The 17,754-nt window shown below is 47.9% G+C and overlaps 1 protein-coding gene across 5 annotated transcripts in view; it reads right to left on the reverse strand.

Moving 5' to 3' along the window:
- The window catches only part of SNED1 (sushi, nidogen and EGF like domains 1), a 123,920-nt gene that overhangs the window by 70,880 nt on the left and 35,286 nt on the right, over positions 1-17,754 (reverse strand). For 4 of the 5 annotated variants that reach the window (XM_073360484.1, XM_073360483.1, XM_073360486.1 and 1 more), the window contains exon 2: positions 5,843-6,130. In XM_073360484.1, the coding sequence (XP_073216585.1) occupies positions 5,843-6,130 (288 nt within the window). Of the gene's footprint in view, positions 1-5,842; positions 6,131-7,322; positions 7,364-17,754 lie in introns of those variants that run through there. The other variant, XM_073360487.1, reaches the window with a different exon arrangement.

The following is a 17,754-nucleotide window of genomic DNA, read 5'->3' on the forward strand; positions in this document are numbered from 1 at the left end:
TAGGGCTAAGAACTGATCCACATGGGACTCCACTGGAAACACACCCACTTGATGACAATTTCTTGCTTACAATTACATTTTGAAACCTATCAGTTAGCCACTTTTCAATCCATTTCATGTGTGCCATGTTAATATTATATAGAGAGTTATATATAGTTTTTTAATCAAAATGTCATGTGATGTCAAGTCAAATGCCTTATAGAAGTCTACAGTGTTGTTGTAGCCATGTTGGTTCCAAGATACTGGAGAGAGGGTAGGTGAGGTAATATCTTTGATTGGACCAATGTCTGTTGGTAAGAGAGACAAGCTTTCAAGCTTACACAGAGCTCTTCTTCAAGTCTGGGAAACGTACTCAGAGTGTCACAGCTAAATACTAGATGGAACAGATTGTTTAACATAAGCATAGGTAGGGTTGCCAGTCCTCTAGCATTGTCCTGAAATCACCAGGAATGAAAGATTAATCTTTAATTAAAGATTATGTCATAGATACTAAGGTCAGAAGGGACCATTATGATCATCTAGTCTGACCTCCTGCACAACGCAGGCCATAGAATCTCACTCACTCACTCCTGAAAAACCTCACCTATGTCTGAGCTATTGAAGTCCTCAAATCGTGGTTTAAAGACTTCAAGGAGCAGAGAATCCTCCAGCAAGTGACCTTTGCCCCATGCTACAGAGGAAGGCGAAAAACCTCCAGGGCCTCTTCCAATCTGCCCTGGAGGAAAATTCCTTCCTGACCCCAAATATGGCAATCAGCTAAACCCTGAGCATATGGGCAAGATTCATGTGATGAAACCTCTAGGAATACATCCAACCAAAATTGGCAACCCTATGCATAGGTAGTGCGTGAATTTTGCATTTGGGGAGGCTGGGCATGAGTGCCAGAAGCTCCCTAGAAGTGTTTGTGTGGGGCCAACCAGTGCAAGAACTGTGGCCCCGCCCCTCACTCTATCCTGGCTACACCCCAAGACACTGCCCCCGTTCTGCGTTTCCCACCCCCTTTCTGCCTCTTCCCCTGAGGCTCCCCCCACTTGCTCCTCTCTGCCCCCTCTCCAGAGGCCCCCCACCCACGCCTCTCCGCCCATAAGACCCCCCCACCTGCTGCTTGCTCCTCTCAACCCCCTTCTGCCTTAAGGGTGAGCAACGGTGGGCGGGAAGAGGGTGGAGAGGAGTGAGCAGCTGGCAGTGGGGCCTCAGGGGAAGAGATGGAACAAAGGTCGGAAGAGGCGGAGTGCAGGCGGGGCATTGTGGGGAAGAGGCACAGCATGGGTGGGGCCACGGGGGAAGAGGCCGAGTGGAAGCAGGGCCTCAGGGTGGAAAGGGGATGGTGCGTAGGTGGGGCCACAGTCCAGGCACTGGTGGCCCCCCCCCCCACTTCTTGGGAGCTTCCGGCTGTGGTGCTCCAAAGGCAGCAGGTGGCGTGCCTCCAAAGGGAGGTGTGCTGCATCTGGCATTTTTTGCCCCATTTGGGGAGGTTTAGCCTCCCCAAGCCTCTTATCCCCACATAGTTAACATATTTCAAGGAATACCATTCAAGGTGAAGTTGCTCGTTAACTCCCCTCCAGTTACAGGGGGAAAAGGAAGTGAGGCAGCTTGGAAGGGGGGGGCTGTTAGTAGGCTACATGCGAATTCATAACTTTGATAGACACTTAAAACCATGGACTGAACAGAGACTGGATTTATGGCTCATTACAACAACCCATTAACAACTCCTCCCACCTGTCTTTCCCCCTTCCTTCCCCCTCTATGAATGGTGGAGCATTAACAGGCCACTGCACTTTGAATGGCCCCTTGAAATATGTGTTAAGTCCTTATGTTAAGCAATCTATTCCACCTTGTATTTAGCTGTGATGATCCTAATACCTTTCCCAGACCTGAAGAGCAGCTTTGTGTGAGCTTGAAAGCTTGTCTCTTTCGCTAACAGAAGCTGGTCCAATAAAACATATGACCTCACTCACCTTGACTCTCTCAAAGAAGTCTAAGCATATTATGTCAACATTTTTACCTTTATCAATCAAACTTGTAATCTCATCAAAAAAAGATATCAAGCTAGTTTAACAGGCTTTGTTTTCCATAAACCTATGTTGATTTGAATTAGTTACATTGCCCTCCTTTAATTCCTTATTATCGAGTCCTGTATCAGCAGCTCCATTGTTTTGCCCGGGATCAATGTCTGGCTGACAGATCTATAATTACCCTGGTAGCCCCATTTATCCTTTTTAAAAATTGACACATCATTAGCTTTCTTCCAGAACTTCCTCAGTACCCCAAGACTTATTGAAAGTCAGCATTAATGGGCCAGCAGGCTCCTCAGACAGCTCTTTTAAAATTCTTGGATGCAAGTTATCTGGATCTGCTAGTTTAAAAATGTCTAACTTTAGTAGCTTCTGTTTAATATCCTCCAGAGATACTAGAGGAAGTGAAAGATCACCATATGATGAGACTATATTATCTGTTTTTCCCCCACATACAGAACAGCAATATTTTTGGATCACTTCTGCCTTTTCTGTATTATTATAGATAATTCTACCATTTCCATCTAGTAATGGAGCAATACCTTTGTCAGGATTCTTTTTGTTCCTAATATATCTTTAAAATGGCTTCTTATTGTCCTTAATGCTGCTGGCCATACGTTTCTCCTCATGTCCCTTTGGTTCCCTTATCAATTTTCTACGTTCCTAACTTCTGATTTATATTTGTTACTATTAACTTCCCTCTTCTTCCAAATCACTGTCTTCACTTCTTCTCTAAATCAGGTTGATTTTTTAACCTAGGTCTTCTTCCTCAATTATGATGTGATTGGAATAACAGAGACTTGGTGGGATAACTCACATAACTGGAGTACTGTCATGGATGGATATAAGCTGTTCAGGAAGGACAGGAAGGGAAGAAAAGGTGGGGGAGTTGCACTGTATGTAAGGGAGCAGTTTGACTGCTCAGAGCTCAAATATGAAACTGCAGAAAAACCTGAGAGTCTCTGGATTAAGTTTAGAAGTGTGAGCAAAAAGGGTGATGTTGTGGTGGGAGTCTACTATAGACCACCAGACCGGGGGATGAGGTGGACGAGGCTTTCTTCCGGCAACTCACAGAAGTTACTAGATCGCACACCCTGGTTCTCATGGGAGACTTCAATCACCCTGATATCTGCTGGGAGAGCAGTACAGCGGTGCACAGGCAATCCAGGAAGTTTTTGGAAAATGTAGGGGACAATTTCCTGGTGCAAGTGCTGGAGGAACCAACTAGGGGCAGAGCTCTTCTTGACCTGCTGCTCACAAACCGGGAAGAATTAGTAGGGGAAGCAAAAGTGGATGAGAACCTGGGAGGCAGTGACCATGAAATGGTCGAGTTCAGGATCCTAACACAAGGAAGAAAGGAGAGCAGCAGAATACAGACCCTGGACTTCAGAAAAGCAGACTTTGACTCCCTCAGGGAACTGATGGGCAAGATCCCCTGGGAGAATAACATGAGGGGGAAAGGAGTCCAGGAGAGCTGGCTGTATTTTAAAGAATCCTTATTGAGGTTACAGGGACAAACCATCCCGATGTGTAGAAAGAATAGTAAATATGGCAGGTGAACAGCTTGGCTTAACAGTGAAATCCTTCCTGATCTTAAAAACAAAAAAGAAGCTTACAAGAAGTGGAAGATTGGACAAATGACCAGGGAAGAGTATAAAAGTATTGCTCGGGCTTGCAGGAGTGAAATCAGGAAGGCCAAATCAGACCTGGAGTTGCAGCTAGCAAGAGATGTTAAGAGTAACAAGAAGGGTTTCTTCAGGTATGTTGGCAACAAGAAGAAAGTCAAGGAAAGTGTGGGCCCCTTACTGAATGAGGGAGGCAACCTAGTGACAGAGGATGTGGAAAAAGCTAATGTACTCAATGCTTTTTTTGCCTCGGTCTTCACGAGCAAGGTCAGTTCCCAGACTACTGCACTGGGCAGCACAGCATGGGGAGGAGGTGACCAGCACTCTGTGGAGAAAAAAGTGGTTCGGGACTATTTAGAAAAGCTGGATGAGCACAAGTCCATGGGGCCGGATGCGCTGCATCCTAGAATGCTAAAGGAGTTGGTGGATGTGATTGCAGAGCCATTGGCCATTATCTTTGAAAACTCATGGCGATCGGGGGGACTGGAAAAAGGCTAATGTAGTGCCCATCTTTAAAAAAGGGAAGAAGGAGGTTCCTGGGAACTACAGACCAGCCAGCCTCACCTCATTTCCTGGAAAAATCATGGAGCAGGTCGTCAAGGAATCAATTCTGAAGCACTTAGAGGAGAGGAAAGTGATCAGGAACAGTCAGCATGGATTCACCAAGGGCAAGTCATGCCTGACTAATCTAATTGCCTTCTATGATGAGATAACTGGTTCTGTGGATGAAGGAAAAGCAGTGGATGTGTTGTTCCTTGACTTTAGCAAAGCTTTTGACACGGTCTCCCACAGTATTCTTGCCAGCAAGTTAAAGAAGTATGGGCTGGATGAATGGACTATAAGGTGGATAGAAAGCTGGCTAGATTGTCGGGCTCAACGGGTAGTGATCAATGGCTCCATGTCTAGTTGGCAGCCGGTATCAAGTGGAGTGCCCCAGGGGTCGGTCCTGTGGCCGGTTTTGTTCAATATCTTCATAAATGATCTGGAGGATGGTGTGGATTGCACCCTCAGCAAGTTTGCAGATGACACTAAACTCGGAGGAGTGGTAGATATGCTGGAGGGTAGGGATAGGATACAGAGGGACCTAGACAAATTGGAGGATTGGGCCAAAACAAATCTGATGAGGTTCAACAAGGACAAGTGCAGAGTCCTGCACTTAGGACGGAAGAATCCAATGCACCGCTACAGAACAGGGACCGAATGGCTCGGCAACAGTTCTGCAGAAAAGGACCTAGGCGTTACAGTGGATGAGAAGTTGGATATGAGTCAACAGTATGCCCTTGTTGCCAAGAAGGCCAATGGCATTTTGGGATGTATAAGTAGGGGCATTGCCAGCAGATCGAGGGACGTGATCGTTCCCCTCTATTCGACATTGGTGAGGCCTCATCTGGAGTACTGTGTCCAGTTTTGGGCCCCACACTACAAGAAGGATGTGGAAACATGGAAAACATCCAGCGGAGTGCAACAAAAATGATTAGGGGACTGGACCACATGACTTATGAGCAGAGGCTGAGGGAACTGGGATTGTTTAGTCTGCAGAAGAGAAGAATGAGGGGGGGATTTGATAGCTGCTTTCAACTACCTGAAAGGGGGTTCCAAAGAGGATGGATCTGGACTGTTCTCAGTGGTAGCTGATGACAGAACAAGGAGTAATGGTCTCAAGTTGCAGTGGGGGAGATTTAGGTTGGATATTAGGAAACACTTTTTCACTAGGAGGGTGCTGAAACACTGGAATGAGTTACCTAGGGAGGTGGTGGAATCTCCTTCCCTAGAAGTTTTTAAGGTCAGGCTTGACAAAGCCCTGGCTGGGATGATTTAGTCGGGGATCGGTCCTGCTTTGAGCAGGGGGTTGGACTAGATGACCTCCTGAGGTCCCTTCCAACCCTGATAGTGTATGATTCTATGATTCGATTGTGGCTTTTTAGGCATGTAGTAAGGTGTTCTTAAATTATTCCAAATTATGACTCACATTCTTCCCATGAAATTTCAGATATAAACTCCCTCATTAATATACACAGTTCCTTTGTTCCTAAGTGCAGCTGTGCAGGTGAGAGGGGTCTGCCTTTGAGTTCTAGACTCTGAGGGGTCTTAGCTAGGTCAAATTTAATTAATTTGGGCAACTCAGAGAGTATAATGTAGGACTCCATACCTTGACCCTTTCCCATCCCATCCTCCACCCAGCATTGAATGCCAACAACTCACTGGAGAAAAGGAACTTCCTCCAAAGAAGGTCACCCGGTGCCAAGTGGCCACAAAAACCCATAGGGCAGAGAACTCCAGGAATTCAGGGAAATACTGTCCAATGTCCTTGGTGGCTCTCTGCAAGATGGTCTGGTCCTTACTTTCCCGGTAATACACTTCGCCTGCCTGTCGGTTATCCACATCAGCCCAGAAAGCTGCTACCACACGCCGGTCTTTGGAGATTGGGAAAGCAACTGGCGTAAACTGGGAAACCTCCTTCAAGAAAGAGATGATTCCATTGTTGTTTACCTGTTAGGGGAAGAAGAAGAATTAGACATGGGAGAAAGAGACAGCCAGTGTGAGAGAGGAAGGATTGCCCAGTGGGTAGGGCACTAGCCTAGGAATTGGGAGACCTGGGTGCAGTTCCCTGCTTTGCCACAGACTTCCTGTGTGATCTTGGGCAAGTCACTTAGCTTATCTGTGCCTCAGTTCTCTGTCTGTACAATGGGGTGTTAGCACTGCCCCGCCTCCCAGGAATGTTGTAAAGATTGTGAGGTGCTCATTACTATGGTAATGAGCCAAAGGGCCTAACATAAACCATTCCCTAAAAGCTGTTGAGTGACTCTTTCATACTTTGACCTTTTGGAGTAGAGAGCTGCCTTCCCTTGCTGTGGCTGACTGAATGGCCTGATGGCTGCAGGGCATGGGCTGGATTCTTATTTGAGAGAGTTTTTTCCATAAACATTTGAGCTTTTCCCCTTCCTGCCCTTTGAAGCACAGACTGCCCCTCACTTAGGTGCTGATGGGCTGCAGATGAAAAACAGCGTGATGAGGCCCTGCCAGGAAATGGCCGCCCCTCCCTGCCACCCCCTCGCTCTGCTGCCCGCCTTGCCCTCGCTGGCTGTGACTGAGGGGCGGGTTGCAGAGCCATAGCCTGGGGGTCTGGGAAGGAGGACAGAACAAACCAGGCTCTGTTCTCTTGCCGGAGATGGGCCAGAGGAAGGAGCAACAGCTGAGAAAACTGCAGCAGCCACAGCAGTTTAAACAAGCAGTGCCCAGTTCACTTGGATCGTTCATGCGTCGCCGGGAGGGAAGGCTTTCACTGGCTTTCACTTCCTCCCTTGAAATAGGCTGGGATTCATCTTGAAGCGTGAGGGGGAGGTTTTCTTTCTCTCCCTGTTCAAGGCTGGCTGCTGGAATGGGGATCTGCCCAGCAGCCGCCGCAGCACTGCGGAGAGCTGCTCAGCCCTTTCACACTCAGAGCCCCACAGACGTTTCAGTGCTGACCTGCTGCACTTGACCCTGCACTCCAGCTCCAGCCCCTCCAGCTGCAGACCTGAACCTCAGACATCTCTGCCATGTCAGAGCTGGGCCTCCTGCTGATCCCTGGCAGTCCTGACCCACACCCGTTAGTCTAGGACTGAGTCCTACAGAGCACTGCATCACGGCACAGCTTTGCCTATACCCCCAAGTGACAGGAGCAAGACCAATCTCATCTCACCTTTGCTGTGAGACCAATCAAATCTTGAGGCTGCTAATAGGAGAGAGCGATGCATTCCCTTTTATCATCAGCCCATCACTCAGCAGTGTTCTGTGCATGACCCAGCAGCAATGCCAGCTGATACCAGTTCCCTCCAGGGTGCTCCAAGGCTGCGCTCAGCTTTCAGCAAGGCCTGCTGGAAGGTCGGATTTGGGCTTTGCTGCCACCAGGTGGAGAGGTTGGTGCATTTGCCTCACCTCCTTCCTGTTCAGCTCTGAATTTCTGGAGCAGACCCATGGCCTCCTCCAAGTCCAAACAGATTCTTCCTGGCAGCCAAAGGGCAAGGAGCAGAGGCATTACAAAGGGGCCGCTCCCTCTCCATCAGTGGCATTGCTTGTACATCTCAGCTCTTTTGGCATCTGCCTCTCCTTTAGTGACAACTGGAGTGTCTGTCACTGAGCCCTGCACCCTCCGCTACCCGACAAGAACCAGAGAACACTTAACAGGGCCAAAGAGTCTCAGGAGGGCAGCGTCCATGGACTCCAGTGGCAATTCCATCAGGGTGTGACCGATGGCAGAACTGGGCCATATGTGTTCTCAGCACACAGAAGGGTGCCGCTTCTGCATGGGAAACCCTCATTATGGCCAAAAGGGAGTTTTGTCTGCACAGGATCTGACCCTGAAATGCAAATACACCTGTGTCCCAAGATATCAGTCAGGAGCTGGAACTACTGGGGGCTCAAATGACACACAATAGTAATCAATCAAATAACCATAACTAGCACTTTCCAGGGGTAGACCCCAACAGTGCCTTACAAGGTGGTCAGTATCACTATCCGCATTTTACAGGTGGGGAAACCCAGGGACATATGGAGAAGGCCCCCAAGCAGGCCAGTTGCAGAGCTAGCAACAGAGCCCAGGGCTCGTTAGTCTCAGTCCATGTCCTAGCCACTAGGCCAAGCTACCTTCCAAAGAGGCAGTACATTTTCCCAGCATATTCCCTCCACCTCATCAAAACCAACCAGCAACCATAACTTCCAGGACAGTCAGGCATGGCTCATGGCTTGATCTTGGCAGCTCACTGTATTCCAAGGTCACTTGCTTTTTTAAGCTGGCCTTTCAAAGAATTAATTAGTGATGGCTAGAGACCAACTCCTGGCCCACGTCAAGCTAGCAGAATAGAGCACAGCACTGCTTTAATGCCGCAAGAGGGGAGAACATGGCCAATGATGCAATGCCTCAAGAGCAGAGACTCACTCCTACATCACGTAATAGGCTTTCCTGCTCCTGGAGTTTAACCCTGGGCAGGCATGGAGGGGTCAAGACTGGGGGTTTGGGTCTTGATCATCCCTGGCTGGAGGGGTGGGGGTGGGAGAGTAGCCAATGGGGGCTCTCTGCTGCACCCCTCCCCAAATGCCCTAGAGGAAAAGGGTGAAGCTTTTGGCTGCCCTGCCTGTCCCTAGGCCACAGGGTTGCAGCTCCATTTCAGGAGAGATGGTCAGGCACCTTGCCCTGCCCCTTTCTCACTGCTTTCCCCAGGGTTATCACCACTGCCCTGATGGGCAGCTGTCCACAGAGCTGTCAGATGGGAGGGTGGAGTTATGCATCACTGCAAAATGGGTGCCTCCCCTTCAGCATAGGGGCAAGCAGCCATGGTGCCCTGCTGGGCCCCAGAGGACCTGAGGGTTCTGGAGGTGCTTGTGTTAGAATCTGTCACTGACAGATGGAAATAACAAGGCTTTATTTAGAATGTGGTCTAGTCCTTTTACATCCCAGGAGGAGATTGGTGTCACATGCCCCAAAGTGCTTTACTGTCCAGAACCCCTCCAGAATAAACCCCTGCAGAACTGGAAACACCATAAATAACTGATCAGGGGGCAAGAATGGGGGCTAGGGTCTTGATCACCCCTGGCTGGGGGGCAGAGTGGCTGCTGTGGGTGTCTTGATGCTAGCCCTGAAAACAGAATCTTCTGGCCCAAATCAGGAAAAAGAATTCCAGCCTGGGACTCAAACTCACAAGAGGATGCCGCCAAAATGCTCCTTCTCCCCCAGCTCATGGGCCACAGGTCCCTATGTTGCAAAGGGCAGGGGGCTGGGGAAAGCTCTTCCTTCGTTTTCCCATTCCAACACACACACTTTCTCAGGACTATCTGCAAGGAGGAGAGGCAGCCCCACTGGGACCAAGTTGGGGAGGGGGTGGCTAATGGAGAGGAGGGGAATTCTTCCCGGGGTGGCACAGCACTCTCAGGTAAGGTCAAATACGGGCAGGGAAATGTTTGCTTCCCTGAGTGAAGGGGCTACAAGTCTGGGAAAGCAGGGAAGGGAGGGTGCTTCCCCCCAAAGGAAGCTTTAAGTAGACAGAGACATGGCTTGGCTCCCACCTCTCCAATGCCTCGGGAGGGGGTGTGGGGGGGAAGAGGGGGGCAGGGAATGGAGGAGAGCACGCTGCACCCTACAAAAGGGCCATTGTTGCAAGTGACTCCTCTTGCCTGCACAACCCTGGGGAAATGCCTGGCTCCTCATGGCCCCAAATACAGACTGTGTCTGCTAGGCCCGACTCAGCCTCAGTCAGCAGGCTGGGCGGGGCCCTGTGAGAGCAGCAGGGGAATGGGATCCAGGCTGGTGCTCTTTGCCTACACGCCGCACAGAGGGACTACAGAGAAAAGCCAAGCAGCTGGTGCATTGCTAATACTCTGTCCAACCCGCCGGTAGAGTTCTGGGGAAAGCACAATATCTGGTTAATGCCCGGGGATAGATCCAGGCGGGAGAGCTTCCCTAAGTATAGGAGAATCCCTGCTAGTGTAGGGCTGACATACTTCCATAACACCCCTTCCAATCCCCTGTGCCATAGGAGGTGTGGTGGGAAGGATCCCCAGCCAGCACAACAGTCCGTAGAGAGCCATTAATAGTTAGTGTGAATTAGAGCAACTCTGAGGCTGCTCTAAGTTATGCTAATGCAAAGGCAGCATACAGCCAGATTTGTCCCCTCACCACCTGGGTTCTGCATGAGCACGGCTCAGCCATACCCAAGTACTGGGCCTTCTCTCCTAGCATACACACATAATGGGGCAGAGTTAAGTTGGTACAGGCAATTTCAATGTTGATATTTCCTGCTACACTTTGCAAATGTAGGACTCTTTCTACACAGGTTTTTAAATTGACTATTTTATATTTTTTCCACACAGGGGTAACTGGGTGGGGTTTAATGGCCTGTGCAGAAGTCAGACTAGATGATGGCTCCCTAATGTGGGGTCTTGGAAGCTATGATTCAACATAGATATCAGCCCCCATTTTCTAATGCAGTTAGTGATTTGGGTGCCTAACAAGAGACACCTAGGAGCCTGATTTCAGAGGAACGTTGCTCTAAGGCATCTCCAGTTGGGCATCCAAAAAATTGCTCACTGTTGTAACAAATTTCAGAGTAGCAGCCGTGTTAGTCTGTATTCGCAGAAAGAAAAGGAGTACTTGTGGCACCTTAGAGATGCACCTTTCGTGATGCATCCGATGAAGTGAACTGTAGCTCATGAAAGCTTATGCTCAAATAAGTTTGTTAGTCTCTAATGTGCCACAAGTCCTCCTTTTCTTTTTGTTGTAACAAACTCCACCATTCTATGTAATGGGAATGCACACAGCCCTTTCCAGTAGCTAGCACAGGCCAAGCAAAGAACAGAATCCCTGCCTCCTTCAGAGACATAAGGATAAAATACAGAAACACAGAATACCCAGAAGATAAAGACAAGGGGTGGAGGTTAAAAACAGCCAAAAGGAGTTAGAAACATGAGTCCAACTGAAAAATCAGTGTGACTTATGCTCCTAACTCCCTTGGGCACACCCAGAGAGCCTCATAGTGTTAGAGCTGGATCCATGGTTGTTTCTTCAGACGAGACATTTAAGCACTGGAAATGGTTAATTCCCTCTAGTCCGGCTTTCCAGCCTCCTCATAACAGTTCCTTGTGAAAGGGCTACAGTCAAGCAGAGCACATGGCAATGCTGGGGGTTGGTGCGGAGAGCTCTCCAGGCAGTATTCTGGCTGAGGCAGCCCCTCCTGTGTAAACACATGGTGAGTTATTGCCATAACTAAGGGGAATAAGATTAGTGCTCCATAAATTCTTAGTAACCTTTCAATGTCCACAGAGCAACATTCTTCTGATTATTGCAGCAAGATGGGAAGGTTTTTAAAGGAGAGGTGGGTGCCTAATGTCAGGCCCCTACAGAGAAAAAAAAACCACACCCAAAACCAAAAAACAAACTACAAACAAAAAAGCATCCAGGAAAAATGATCAAACAAGAACCATTCAGACAAACACACTTCACACACCAGTTGCTCAGGCAATACAAACTATCCATTCAAGCTAAATATGCCACGGCAAGCAGTGTGATTAGGAATCAGAGGGCCTCTCCCACTACAGTTAGAACTAAGGCTGTCGATTAATCGTAGTTAACTCACGTGATTAACTCAAAAAATTAACTGTGATTAAAAAAATTAATTGCAATTAATCACACTGTTAAACAATAGAATACCAATTGAAATTGATTAAATATTTTTGGATGTTTTTCAAGGTTTTCAAATATATTCATTTCTATTATAACACAGAATACAATGTGTACAGTGCTCACTTTATATTATTTTTTATTACAAATATTTGCACTGTAAAAATGATAAATAAAATAAATAAAATAAATAGTGTTTTTCAATTCACCAGGTCACAATGCCATTTGGCCCAGCCTCACCTCTGTCTAGAAGGAGGGACAGCCAGGTCAAATTTGAGTGGTGGTGTGCCCACACAGCCAGAGCGACACTCTGGACTTAGTACAGGACCACTGCTTACTAGTGGTTGGGTTATGGCCACCCCCAGCTCCATGGCCTGTGGAAGTATGAGCAAGTGAATCACCTCCCCCGAAATGGTGCCATTGATTAGTGGGAACTGAGACACCAAATACCTACTGAAATCTCCCCTTAATGCCATAGTCAATACCATACCAAGCAAAATGACAGCTGCACATGGCCAGTACCCATGGCAAGGGACAGAGATGGGGCAGGTAGGGTTTAGAGTGCTAAGGCCCCGATCCGGCAGTCTGATCCCTTTGGGCAGACCAGTCAGTCCAGGGAACTCTGCACAGGCAAAACGGTCTGCCCAGGCCTATCAGAATGCAGGGTCTGGCCTAATTTGAGGTGTCCACTTGAGACATCTCGGGGGAAATCCCCGTCCCCATTTGAAGACAATGGCAAACCCCCATTGACTTCAGTGGAGCCCTTCTGCCTAATTTTAAGAGGGGAGGATCCACAGCTCCGACTTAAGTCATCAGGAACATCTGGTCCTTGGCATCTCTGCCATTCATGCAGCAGGCGTCCCAGCTTGGCACATTGCAGGTGAAAAGCTGTTGGCAGCTTGTCTACACAAGCATTACTGCTCTGTGCTGCTGGGACCAACAGCAGGCTGGGCTTTGGCCAGATCCGTATGCTCTCAGAGCTGTCCTTCAGGGAGTCTCACCCAAGCACCATACAAATATATAAACAAAGTCTGTAGTGCACGACTGAGGCTGACCAAATGTTCCATGTTTCAAGGAACACAGCTCACCAAATGCTCCTCTGTGCAGCACAGAGAGACAGAATGCAATTGCACAGCTCCAGCAGATGGCTACTTGTGCCACAGCCAGAGCTGGCAGGCAGAGCTCTTTATGCTAATGAAAGGCTAAGCTTTCCTTTCAAGTTACACCCAGTTAGAGGGCCCCTTCAGCACACTCCTTTCTTCCTTTTAGTGCACTCTAGTTCCTTTAAGCTGTCCTGGTTTGCTGGCTGCCAAGCCAAACACCACTGAAGCATGAATTTTTTAGTGTAGGATCTAGGTCTTGATTCATGCATTAATGGAAATCAAGGACCACACCTTTGCTTACCCTGCTTGAAATTCAGACCTAGGTTCATGTGCCATCAGAATATAAATTAGTACTGCACACATTATTCTCAGAAGCCCTGATTTCTAAAGCCAAGGGTCGAATCTCTTATTTTCAGAATAAGAATTCTAGAAATCAACTGGAGAGCCGGGCATGGGGATTGGCAGGGACAAGCATCTACATGAAATAAATGGAAGTCCAGAGTTTCTCAATGCGCCACTATATGTGCAAGATGTAACTTACAATTCTTCACTATTGCTTCCTCCCACCCCTATGCCAAGTTATTTTCTATGGAATGTAGTCCCAATGTCTCTTGGTTGAATCATGCGGACAAAACAATGCAAAAAGGCTCTGGTGTGCTTCTCATGTTTTGGACAGCCAGTATGTTACCACTATTCTTAGTAACATCACTATTTTATCCCCTAGAGAATACCACTAACAGTACATCCCATGACATCCAGTAGTAATGGCAGCTAGGAGCAACCATCCTCAAGACAAATCCAAGGGTTTTTCACTTCAGAGCGGCAGCGTGGATAGGACACTGGGTGTCAGGAGACTTTGGTTCTATTTCCAGCTCTACTGGTGATTGGCTGTGGGACTGTGAGCAAGTCATTTTCCCCCTCTATGCCTCAGTTTCCCCTCCCACCTTTTGTCTATTTAGAGTTCTAGATGTCTTTTTAGAAGCTCTTTGAGGCAGGGAATGTCTATTACTAGGTACAGCACCAAGCACCTGGAGCCCTGATCTCAGTCACAGTCTCTGGTGCTACCATAGAATCATAGAATATCAGGGTTGGAAGGGACCCCTGAAGGTCATCTAGTCCAACCCCCTGCTCGAAGCAGGACCAATTCCCAGTTAAATCATCCCAGCCAGGGCTTTGTCAAGCCTGACCTTAAAAACCTCTAAGGAAGGAGATTCTACCACCTCCCTAGGTAATGCATTCCAGTATTTCACCACCCTCTTAGTGAAAAAGTGTTTCCTAACATCCAATCTAAACCTCCCCCATTGCAACTTGAGACCATTACTCCTCGTTCTGTCATCTGCTACCATTGAGAACAGTCTAGAGCCATCCTCTTTGGAACCCCCTTTCAGGTAGTTGAAAGCAGCTATCAAATCCCCCCTCATTCTTCTCTTCTGCAGGCTAAACAATCCCAGCTCCCTCAGCCTCTCCTCATAAGTCATGTGTTCTAGACCCCTAATAATTTTTGTTGCCCTTCGCTGGACTATCTCCAATTTATCCACATCCTTCTTGTAGTGTGGGGCCCAAAACTGGACACAGTACTCCAGATGAGGCCTCACCAATGTCGAATAGAGGGGAACGATCACGTCCCTCGATCTGCTCGCTATGCCCCTACTTACATCCCAAAATGCCATGGCCTTCTTGGCAACAAGGGCACACTGCTGACTCATATCTAGCTTCTCGTCCACTGTCACCCCTAGGTCCTTTTCCGCAGAACTGCTGCCTAGCCATTCGGTCCCTAGTCTGTAGCGGTGCATTGGATTCTTCCTTATTGAACTTATCCTTATTGAACCTCATCAGATTTCTTTTGGCCCAATCCTCCAATTTGTCTAGGTCCTTCTGTATCCTATCCCTCCCCTCCAGCGTATCTACCACTCCTCCCAGTTTAGTATCATCCGCAAATTTGCTGAGAGTGCAATCCACACCATCCTCCAGATCATTTATGAAGATATTGAACAAAACCGGCCCCAGGACTGACCCTTGGGGCACTCCACTTGATACCGGCTGCCAACTAGACATGGAGCCATTGATCACTACCCGTTGAGCCTGACAATCTAGCCAGCTTTCTACCCACCTTATAGTGCATTCATCCAGCCCATACTTCCTTAACTTGCTGACAGGAATACTGTGGGAGACCGTGTCAAAAGTTTTGCTAAAGTCAAGAAACAATACATCCACTGCTTTCCCTTCATCCACAGAACCAGTAATCTCATCATAAAAGGCGATTAGATTAGTCAGGCATGACCTTCCCTTGGAAGGTCCCATGACCTTCCCTACCATAATACAGAGAGTTAATAATTCATTTATATTTGTTCAAATTTATAAGGAATATCTACACCCCTACACTATCCGCTGGGCACCTCTTCCGTGAATGAAACACCCAACATACAGGGACTGCTAGTAAATACCCACTACACTCCTCCGGCTGTTGAGGCCAGCTATCCTCTTTACTATGTAGCTCATTTATATATTCAATCATACCAGACCAAGAAACCTGGACCTTTACTTCAACTCAAAGAATCCACTACCCCCCAAAATGTCTTATGTACAGATTGAAGTGCAGATTTCACACAGGTAGACAGGGGTATTTAACATGAGTCTCAGGACTAGTCACCACTTTGTAGTGCAATTCTCTTCAACACCCCAAGTGAATTGGTATCTGAATTTACACTGAATTGTCTCTGTTAGTTCCTCAGAACACTGAGCTATCATTAAAGCACACATGCCTGGTGAGTAGCTTCTCCACAATCACTTATTCTTTTATGAAATGGAGTCATCAAATGTACAAGGTGACAGATTCTAGGCTTGCAGCACAGGAGACCATAGCCTGCCCCAGCCATCTCTCCTCCTATGTATGGATCACAACACAGGTCATATTTACAAATGGGAATAAGTCCAGTATTACCAACTCCAAGTGCTCAAAAATTCTATGTGAGGGTCCAAAGAAGTCATGAAATTGTCTTACAAATCATGACATTTAAAAGAAAGAAAATCAATAAAATTTGCCTTTCGGGGTTCCCATTTTCACACTTTTCTCTGCCTGCATGGAGGGCAAGAGGGGTATGTAGAAAAGAGCAGTACGCTGGGATTCTTACAGGATCACATGATTCTAGGAGTCCGACAAAAGGGGGAAAGGACAAATCTATGCTCAGACACTTACCTCACTCCTCCATTGACCTATGGAAAGTGAATGGTAGGGACTCCCTGGCTCTGATTTGCTGCTGCCCAGCTCCTTGTGTTGTGATTTACCCCAGTGCACAGTCTGAACACTCAACTCACTCCCCCTGGCAGGAGCATTTTACACCCACTGTGCACAGGGGTCGGGGGCTGCACATGGCAGTTGGGAAGCTGGCCCCAAGGGGCTAAACTTGCACAGGTTCCAGTTCCCTAACAGAAAAGCTGGCCCCTGCGTTCTTTCCTGCTGCAATGCTGGGTTAGTGAACCAAACACAGCTGTCCAGGATTCACATGCAAACAGTGTGTTTGCATTTTCACTCTCCTGTGCTTTGGCTCGCTGAAGTGGGATGGAAACTGCGTGACAGCCCCCTGCTCTGGGGCCCCCATGCTGCCAGTGGCACAAAACAAGGGCCTTTTTGGCAGGCAGATGGCCACCAGCTGCACTACTGGCAATGTAACTGGCAACTATGCACAGAGCTTCGGCTGCTCTAAATCTATGGTGTTCCATTGACTTCAAGTGACCCGCACCCATTTACAGCAGCTGAGGATATAGCCCAGTCCACGCTGAGTGCTCTCCACCATGGGAATGCTGAGGTTGCTTCACTGAGCAGGGCAGGCAGAGGCAACTTTCTGCTAACCAACCAGGAGCCTGGGTTTGCAGCTGCACTTGAAGGGCAGCATCTCTAGGACTGGCATCAGTGCACACTTCTCAGGCAACTTGTCCTTTCGCCAGAGCTCTGGAAAACAGCCCATCTCTTCAGATTAGGTCGGGGGAGGGGGGTCTCCCAGTGCAGTGTTCACCCCACCAAGACATCACTGATCACCTGTCACTTGCCCTCACTGCTTCTTTCAAACAACAAAGAACGGATAATGGATTCAGCCCTCCAGCAGGAGATGCTGCTGCACTGCAAGTGCCATGACTGCTGCTAATTGGTGGGGGCAATAACAGAGAGACATGAGGGAAGGGGTGGAGCTCACCAAAGCCGAGGAGTTAGACGCACCTAGATAGTGGTGGAGCGTGAGATGTGCAAAACTCATACATATGCCAAAAAACTGACCAGCAAATAATATATATCGTCAATTCCTTACTGCTTTATAGGCCTATTTTCCTTGCTAAGCCCGAATCTCCCTCGCCCATGCTTATCACAAGAGAATCACTGGATTATTAGAGCTGCTCAGGATTTTTCCCCCCAGGTGACATCTTGACAAAAACGACAAAATGATCAATTTTGGCAAGTTTCCTACAGAGGCTTTTGGGAGGTTTGGTTTCAGTGAAAAGTTTGGCCCAATCAGCTGAAATTCCAGCTTTAGGTTGCTAAAAAGCAAAAAAAGTTTTTTCAAGACATTTTTGGTCACCAAAAGCTGAACATTTTTCAGCAACCCCCCAGGGGCTGGGGGAGAAATAAATGACTTGAAAACAGCCATTTCCTGTGGAACTGTTGTTTGGGATGAAAAAGCCTTTTTTCACTGAAAAAACATTTAAAAGACCCCCTTCTCACCAATACTAGTGATTACATAGCAGTGACTCATTTAGCTGGGCAAGCAGTCTGCTCCCAGGCTACCACCAATACCCGTTAGTCACCTGGGGCAACATTTTGGAAGTTGCTGTGATGCCTGCCCGATAGCAGATAGTTATTCATCCCATCA

This window comes from Lepidochelys kempii, chromosome 9, assembly GCF_965140265.1.
Source record: "Lepidochelys kempii isolate rLepKem1 chromosome 9, rLepKem1.hap2, whole genome shotgun sequence".
NCBI lineage: Eukaryota > Metazoa > Chordata > Testudines > Cheloniidae > Lepidochelys > Lepidochelys kempii.